This window comes from Amphimedon queenslandica, unplaced genomic scaffold (genome assembly GCF_000090795.2).
Source record: "Amphimedon queenslandica unplaced genomic scaffold, v1.1 AMPQUscaffold_13516, whole genome shotgun sequence".
Taxonomy (NCBI): domain Eukaryota; kingdom Metazoa; phylum Porifera; class Demospongiae; order Haplosclerida; family Niphatidae; genus Amphimedon; species Amphimedon queenslandica.
This window is the reverse complement of record NW_003546248.1, coordinates 745,000-753,726: the sequence shown is the minus strand read 5'-3', so window position 1 is coordinate 753,726 and position 8,727 is coordinate 745,000. Positions and strand designations below refer to the sequence as shown.

At 39.8% G+C, this 8,727-nt stretch overlaps 2 protein-coding genes across 2 annotated transcripts in view; one reads left to right on the top strand and one right to left on the bottom strand.

Annotated features, from left to right (window-relative positions):
* Positions 1-865: 865 nt before the first annotated feature.
* On the bottom strand, positions 866-7,004 carry LOC100633750 (putative phosphoenolpyruvate synthase). Its single transcript, XM_020000453.1, has 22 exons — positions 6,812-7,004; positions 6,252-6,471; positions 5,967-6,121; positions 5,508-5,651; positions 5,066-5,291; positions 4,748-4,923; positions 4,460-4,541; positions 4,267-4,348; positions 4,083-4,219; positions 3,734-3,864; positions 3,433-3,543; positions 3,272-3,308; positions 2,952-3,135; positions 2,710-2,800; positions 2,555-2,660; positions 2,184-2,354; positions 2,009-2,127; positions 1,743-1,961; positions 1,565-1,666; positions 1,298-1,392; positions 1,072-1,192; positions 866-1,024 (listed from the first exon to the last, which is right to left on the bottom strand). Exons 1-22 carry the CDS (start codon positions 6,965-6,967, stop codon positions 986-988), a joined length of 2,904 nt encoding a protein of 967 aa, XP_019856012.1. The 5' UTR covers positions 6,968-7,004; the 3' UTR covers positions 866-985.
* A 98-nt stretch (positions 7,005-7,102) lies between these two features.
* The window catches only part of LOC100633622 (uncharacterized), a 4,335-nt gene continuing 2,710 nt past the window's right edge, over positions 7,103-8,727 (top strand). The window contains exons 1-2 of the mRNA XM_003383035.3: positions 7,103-8,181; positions 8,493-8,644. Coding sequence (XP_003383083.1) covers positions 7,122-8,181; positions 8,493-8,644 — 1,212 coding nt within the window. The 5' untranslated portion in view covers positions 7,103-7,121. The remainder of the gene's footprint in view (positions 8,182-8,492; positions 8,645-8,727) is intronic.

Here is an 8,727-nt window from a genome sequence, read left to right as displayed (position 1 = left end):
CATAGCTCTCGAGGCTTCCCTAGGATATCCTCAGCTACCATTAGAGGAGGACCATCTCTATCATATAGCACAGGAACATATGGGATGTGCCAGGAAGGGAACAACAATGAAAATAACTTTAATCCTTTTTGAACGGACCACTCCGATTCCCCGGGTTCGTCAGAATGTATGGTCTCTATTAACGACATGTGAAGCACTGATACAAAGTAGCTTGTGGTTTTTCCTGGAGTAATATGCTGAGAAGATGGAAAGCAATGGAGGCCATGTTTTGTATCATTGTCGACTTTCTCCTTGTGAATTTGACCTTTTGGTAATAAAAGGTCGGTTAGACCAAAAATGGCCACTCCCCATGGTGAGAAAGGACCTTTCAAGCCACTCCAGTCTCCTACATTGGGGTAAATCCGAGGGAAATTCAACAAACAGGCCAGCAAGTAGCGATCCTTCCAAGAGAGGGAGAGGGGGGTGGAGGGGGAAGGATGGTGGAGTTCCATGTCTATATCTAGACCTGAAATGTTAGAAAATTTAAGTAAAGTGTTCTCATAGCGTCTCTTCCACAAATCCTGGATTTGTACTCGGCTCTCTAGACCTTTAAAAAAGGTTCCTTGTTCCAGTCTGTGTAGATCGTACGGGGAAACGTTGTGTGCTATTAAAACTCTCAGACGAGGAGGGAGAAGAGAAAGAGTTTCCACTGGATATGTAGCACAGTGGCTAATGATAGTCAACACGCAATGAGACTGGAGGGAGAGAGGAGAAGGATCTTCCTCAAACGACGCCATCTTTAAAGAGGAGTTTTGTTATTGGGCGTGGCCTGTACTAGTCATAAATTTGACTGAGTACCCATAAAATTAAAGCATCTTACTTAAAATTTGAGCTATGAAAAGGATTAAAACTACATTGTACCTTCTTAAAATTAATTATGACAAGAATACAAGAGCATGTATTCTTAATAACAAAGTTTTTGATAATGATTATGAAAAAGTTAAAATCACTGTTCTTCATCGTCATTTAGTATTGTAAGGACTCCCTATAGCATAGAATAATTATCTATAATTATAATTTATCAAGTTTTACTTTTCCAGCATCAATATGAACACGCATTCCAGTCTTCAATCTCTTCATTAGCCCTCCTGATACACCAACTATAGTAGGCAGTCCTAATTCCCTTGCAACCACAGCTGAATGTGACAAAAGACTAAAAGAAAAAAGAATTTAGTGTAGAAATAGGTCTGTTGTGTAAAATAAAGACACTTTTTACTTTATTTATTACGTGTAACTATCAGTGGTAGTTATAATGTACCTTCCCCTTTCAATGACTAGTCCGGAACACATTGGATAGAGAGGGACCCAGCCTGGATCGGTACGAGCTGTTATCAATATCTCCCCTTTAAGGTTCTATAAAGGCATCATGAAAATTAATGGAGCCATTTTTTGACAAAAGGCCCTGTGCTATGGTCTTATATAATCAACTATAATTTTATTGGAACTTTCTACATAACATAAGAATAGTGTGTGGTGTTGGTCTAGTAAAAAGGAGACAGAATCAATCATGATTCACTGAGATTACCTGTGTCTCTTTAATAGTTTTAGCAACTCTTACAACTCCAGTGACAACCCCTGGGCAACAAGGAGTCCCTTTTAACTTATTTGGATCAGAAGCAGCTTCAGCCTAAAGAAAGAAAGAGAGGGGGAAAGGGAAGGAATTGGGCGGATAATAATGGACATGCTTTCTTTCAATCCCTCACTTCTTGTTCTTTTAATAAATCCAAGTCATCAAGGATTTGAGGGAAGAGGAAATGGACCCCACAGGCTCCTTTGGACAAGAACCTCTCGGGCGGAGCCAGGCCTTTATTATAACCCTCAAACTCTCTCTTTCTCAAATCCACCAGCTCAGATATATTATTAGTAACAGCTCGGCCGTCAACAAATGTATACAACTCATCAACGGTCAGATAAAACACATCCTAATTAATGCCCATGACCATAAAAGGAAGTATAAGACATACCAAACCTGTCTGTCTTCTAACAGGCCTAGTTTGACAAAGTTGGTTCCAATGGCACGGAAAAGGTTCCTAAAAATCCCGAAAAGTTTCGTGCGGGCAAATCTCATGTTTTCCCTGTGTCTCACTCCTAAATAATAAAACAATAAAAGTGGGTGTGGTTATTGTGATTGCTATTTTAATCACCTCTACGCGAGTGAAAAAGTATCCAATTGAAAAGGAGTTTCTTGGGGAAGGACAGACGCTGTGAGACGACCGTTTCAGCTGCTTTTCTAATCCCGAGCTCCCTCTCCTCCATATCACCAACACTGTACGCCTTAGTATGAATATAACCAGATATAGCATCAAAAACAAAACCTGTAGGGGAGAGAGAGGAGGAGGGAGGAGAGTAAAAAAGAGATGAAGAGATAGATAAAATAATGTGAGAGTATACATGCACATGCACATGTATATTAGAGACGAGGTTTAGCAGGGAGGCCGGGGGAGAGAGAGAAAGTAAGAGAAATGAAGACATAAAAAAAATAAAGAGGCAAGAGCTGGTAGAGTGACTAGATTACCTGGGTCATCATGAAGTGTGTTTTCTTCTAGTTTCAACTCATTGATGCATCTGAACCCATACTTATCAAGGAATGTCATTATCGAATGAATCACTGACAATTTTGCCTTAGAAAAAGTACTTCAATAAGTTTTAATTTCATTTTATTAACATTACTTGTTCAATTGGAGTCAAACTGGTTGGACTAGTTTGTGATCCCGGATCAGGTTTTCCAACCTTCCTCTGTCTCAGACCTTCAGAGTGTAAACTAAAAAATAGAAAAATATTTTTAAAAAGACAAACTACAATAGCCCATGATTTTAATTTTTTCCACAAAACCATAAGTAACTTTTCTCAGTTGCACATTATTAAAAAATTATTACTAGGTAGCAAAATAATAATACAAATTGTTCTCGAACCTGCTTGATGCTTGAGATGAGCTTGATTTGCTTGATGCCTTCTTGTCTCTCTCATCGGCCAGCATGCTCAACACCTCCTCCCTATTGTTCACAAACCACTCCTTCAGCTCAGTCTGTCCATCAGTATCAATGTGTTCTGCAATCCTCATCAGCATCTTGGTGGGCTCTGTGCTCTCAACATCACCTTAAGGAGAGAGGGAGAGAAAAAGGAGGAGAAACTTATACAGATAGCTAAAGAGAGACTTTTCAGAGTAGTGTGAGCATTAATCCAATGGAGCAAAGGCAAATAAACATTTTATAATTACATGTAGACCTTTTACCTTGTCCACAAAGGAGATCATTCTGCAATGATTGCGCCTAAAATGAACAAAAAGAAATAAAATATATACATGTACTATTAACACTCTAATAAGTAATAAGAGTACATGTACATGTACATTGATACATGTACATGTACATACAATGTACTATGAGCTCTCACCTCATTGGCGTCAGTAGTGAGATATTGTCCTACTAGTTTCTTTAATATTCCAAAGAAAATCATCACATACGTATCATTATAAATAGGGACCGTCCATCTGCCCAGAACTTCCTATAAACAGATTATAAAAAACATATACATGTACATGCACATGTAGTACACGGGTAATAGAGTACTATTTAACCTCCGCTTTACTATCAAAGCTTTTTCATAAATCATTATGTGTTATGACCTTTGCCATTTCACTCTATTTCTTATCCCATCCACATTCATCCTTTTCTCTTCCCCCTCTCCCCCTCACCTTATAAAGGTGCTTGACATATTTTATTTGCTCCTGGAGAGAAAGCTCTTCAAAATCTGTCGCCAAAGCCTCAGAGTAATATTTATTAAACATGGTGAAGAACTCATCCACGTAGCTGTCAATAAAATACACTAGAGAGACAAAGGAGAAAGGTAAAGGTGAAGAATCACAAATACAGGTATAATATAAGAAATAAGTTTGGGACAAATATAGAAGCAATTAAATTAGAAAAAGTACTTGTAACAACTACATGTACATGTACATGTACTAGCTATACGGTACTTTCTAGCTATACGGTACTTTCTAGCTATACGGTACATGCAAAGTGTTTCTTGTTTCAAATGATCACCTCTTTTAATGAGAGCCAGCATTAGAGATAGTTTGGTCCAGAGCGAGTATTTAGGAGCAGAACTATTAATGACACCCAGGACTCTATCAAGCTCTGGATCTACTGATTGTTTAACACCCATCATAGTATCCATGTACCTATAGCATATACAATACAATTGTACATGTACATCTAGTATTGTTACTTTGCATTGTCTATCATTGGTATGCAGGTGATGCAGCGATACCAGTTGGTTAGATTATAGTAGATATTACCACGGACCAGTCCTATAGATAATTATAAAACAAATACATGGTTTCCCACAAAGCATGCTAAGTGAGTTAAAAGCATGAGCTTCATGAGCTGACAAGCACTACAATAGAGTATTGGTTTCATACCCAGTAGATTGGTGAGGTAAGGCTCATAGTCAGTCACAACATTTTGAGGTACACCAGAAGCCAGCATGGTTAGTCTGTACACCTGCATACACATACACGTGTATATGTACATAAATTCATACACATTTATAACTACTACATGTACATGTACAATCATTATTGTACATGTAGTAGTTAAGCATAACAATTATCATTATTATTGAAACCATATCTCTTTTCTTGTTCTTCTTATCAATTCTCATTTTATTCTTTCACTCCTCCCTCCCTCCCTCCCTCTCCCTCTCCTACCTGTTCATAAGCACGCGAAGCAAAAGAGAAGGTGAGTGGGGAAGTGACTCCACTGTAGCTTTCAACAATATTGGAGTTATCCCAAAGAACAGCTTGACTTCCAATGGCCGACTTATCAAAGAAACAAGTTGGAGGCAAAGTCACTATAGGCCTTGCCTGAAGACAGTACAATTGACCTAAAAATATGACGAAGTAATTTGTAATTGAGATTGAGAATACATGTATTATTATTATTATTATTATTATTATTATTATTATTATTATTATTATTATTATTATTATTATTGTCATTATTCCAATGCTTTACGGCTTTATAACCTTTTTCAATCCCCCATTCAAAGTCTTGAGGCTTCCCCACGTCATCTTCCAGCTGTATCATTAGCTGTGCAATCTTCTTAGCCTCGTCATCGCTCAGTGACCTTGCCTTCACTTTATTCTCTTCGACCTTCTCCTTCACTAGCCCTCCTTCTTTCATATTCTGCACTAGCTGCTCTGGTTTCTCTGCTACAGTACACTGGGAGATGGTAAGATCTTTACGACTAACCTAAAAGAATAAGACATCACATTTATACAATAACCTAAATATGCTGAATTTATTGAGTCATCCTTTTCTTAACTACCTCCCTCTCTCTCTCTCTCTCTCTCTCTCTTTCTCTCTCTCTCTTCTTCTTCTTCTCTCTCTCTCTCTCTCTCTCCCTCTCTCTCTTTCCCCCCCTCTCTCTCTTCTTCTCTCTCTCTCTCTTCCCCCCCTCTCTCTCACTTCATATTGGTCTGCATCAAATTCTCCACTGACTAGCCCTTCTCCCAGACCGTAAACTGATTCAATGTATACTGCATTAGAAGAGATTGGTTTCAAGGGATGACGAGAGAAAGCGACACCACTAACATCTGAATTAACCATAACCTACACAGACGAATTAACCCACACAAACAATAATCACATGTGAATCAGATAAATACATGTATTGTACATGAGAATATATTTGAGATCTGTAGTGCATTCTATTGACTATCTGTGACTGAGGGTTGTAATAACTACAATTAAGCTACTCAAAGAACTAAATTGCATTTTTTGCTAATCCAATTAACTCTTTCAACTGCTAGTTATATGGAATTTACATGTACATGTTCGTCTGCTTTTAAATGTTAGAGCATTCGAAGCACCATTTTATGAATATATAGTTCTCATGTACATGTACCTGCATACATGTACATATACCTGTACTATGACGGCCATTTTAACTCCAGTGGTGTTCATCCCGCACTCTAGTCTATGTGACATGACACGCTCGGAATAACAAGACGACCAGCAGGACTTTATTGCGTTGGATATTTGATCAAAGCCTCTCTGATAGAGATAGCTTTCAAACTGACCTAAAGAATAATATAAAAGAATAGGACAATGTAAATATCCCAATATTATTATGTGGCTTATGCAAGTACATGTATGTGCTAATATAGAATTGTTATCCCAGTGTTAATATCCTGTACACTATTGACTGACCAGCAAATGAATGAGCTGCTGAGTCTTCATCAGTTCCGCTGGAGCGAACAGCGAAAAACAGCCCGTGTTCATCAAATGGAGGAGAGGACAGCTTCTCATTTAAAGTCTCGAGTAAGTCCTGAGGCCATTTCCCTTTCATTATCTGCTCCTGTATAGTTTGGGTGCTTTCTTTGAGTGAGTTGGGGGTGATGGTTAAAGATGCTTCAGTGAGATCATTCTCCTGTTAATAAACAAAGCAATGGCCTAGGGAACAAGTGCTTACATCGACCTAAGGGTACATGTATTTTGTCAAAATGGTTCGGAGAGAATTCTCCATTTCTATTATATCCTTTGTTGCATATACATGCACTTCTGTTGCATAGAAAGTTTGAGCTTATTCCGATCAAAATTGAATTTTTTATGAATTTTTAAAGTTCCTCCAAAATTGGGTCAAAGTCCCTGTACTATATATAAAGGCATTTTGTCAAAAATGGCTAGGCAAGAATTCTCCATAAAACAGCTGAAATAAACCCTTTTAGCATCCTATATATTATCTCTCCACCCTCTCCTTTTCATCTTACAAGAAGAAAAGATGTGAAAGCTTCTGTGGTCAGTACAAACCAGGGTGGTACTGGTGCAGCTGTAACTTTCTTGCCCAGGAGCCAGAGGTTCTTTGCTTTACCACCAACGAGATTACCCTCACAGCTTTCAGAATAGGGCCCTCTGAAATAAGACATTTTAAAATTAAAATAGTTAATCTAATCTTCTTGTGGGAGTGGTAGTTTATTACCCGGGCCCAGGGTGGCGCGGAACTATTTTGTACGCATGCGCAAATTTTCTGGAAAATCTACCTAGCAACGATTATGACGTCACTTAGCAACCTTCCCGCACATGCTCAGTGAGAAAGAGGAAGGGGCCATTGGTGCGCCATTACTGACTCTTACTGCGCATACTCCAAGACACATGGAAACGTCAGTCTCTTCCTCCTCGTCTCTAGGCCATGTCTTCCCTGGCTCTGCTTCTGGGCTTAACGTCCCAGTAGAGATAGTAGACGCCAATTCATTACCTTCTCCCCCACCTCTCCCTCCCCCTGTACGAGAAGGAGGGGGAGAAGAGACCACGGTACTAGAGCAGTCCGGCCCGCCATCGCATCAAGATGAGGAGGAGTCTATGGAAATAAGCTTAGATGACATATCCCGCCATGCCAGTTCCCACTCTCTCACCGAAGCACTTAATGCCCCCCGGGGGGCTGTGGGGCGAGGAGAAAAGAACGGGATTGAAGATTTAGTTTTGAATCCGTCAAACGGCCCCGTTGACTCGACTCAATTAACGCCCGTGTTGCCTAGCAACCAACAGTTGTCTGCCACGCCCCTCTCTCTCCCTGGGATACCTAGTAACAGTGTTGCCCCGCCCCTTGGACCGACCACGCCTACTTTGTCGTCATCTCCAGGTGGTCTCAGTTTAGGATTAGATGGAACAAGCCTGGATACTAGTCTAGCACTCCAGCAGTTCACTCAACACTTTCAAGAGATGAGTCGTTCTCTCCGCAGCGAAGGGATTGAGATATCTCCTGAGAATCTTGCTAGTAATTTCCCTCAGAGTTTGGCAGAAATAGCAGCGCTTCTAACTCAATCCACGTCATCTCAGTCCTCGTCTGGCGGAATATCAGCGAATCTACTCGAATCAATGATAAATCAGTCAGTTACTCAGCCCACCCTACCTATAGACTATGATATTGCTGGTGTTATGAATGGGCCGAGTCTCGCTGCTCCAGCGTCACACCCTGTTGGTAGAGCCGATGGTAGGGATGATGGGGATATTGACATGGTTTTAAATGAGCCTCACGTTCCCTCTAGCCCAGATAGTAATTTTGATACGAGTGAATTGCTGGCCCCCACATTGACGCAGGATATTGAACTAACCACTAAGCTAGCTAATGCCGGCCCTGTTGGTGAGTTTTACTAGTATGTGTAATTTCTACCTTGAGATTACTTTCAATATGGGTACTATTAATTGCGAATTTGGCGTTTGGGTTAAAAATTACAATTATTAATACCCACAGTTATAAATAATGTCATATTATTAGCAATTTTAGTACCAGCAAAATCCACCACAAGCTACAGAATCGTTAAATTTAATACCAGCAATTTTCTTCTCACAAAGTATTGCAGTATTGCCTGAAAGTAACATTTTATGAAGCTTGTCCTTCAATAATGTTTTGTGTTCATCAAAACTCATTGTTTGTGTTTTATTGTACTGTAGGCGTTGCAGCAGCTGCTGCCATTCTGAGTGGGCGTAAGCGTAAAAGACACGTGTTTGAGTGTAACCCAGCCCTAAGGAAGAGACACTGTTCTAAACTAATGAGGAAACTGAAGGAAACTCTTGATGAACTGTCCACTAGAGTTGGGCTACAGGTGAGGCCATTATATGAATGCTTAAAGGCCACCATACACGGGGCAACATTGTTGCTTGAAACTTTGTGGTTACTTTGATCTTG

What these genes read in the sequence shown, in the direction of transcription:
- LOC100633750 (XM_020000453.1), bottom strand. Translation starts at nt 6,967, where the DNA reads ATGTCTTATTTCAGAGGGCCCTATTCTGAAAGCTGTGAGGGTAATCTC. An exon ending in ATTTATTAAAAGAACAAGAA is followed by an intron (nt 1,667 to 1,742) that starts GTGAGGGATTGA and finishes TTCTTTCTTTAG; the next exon opens with GCTGAAGCTGCTTCTGATCC. An exon ending in CTAGTCATTGAAAGGGGAAG is followed by an intron (nt 1,193 to 1,297) that starts GTACATTATAAC and finishes TTTTTCTTTTAG; the next exon opens with TCTTTTGTCACATTCAGCTG.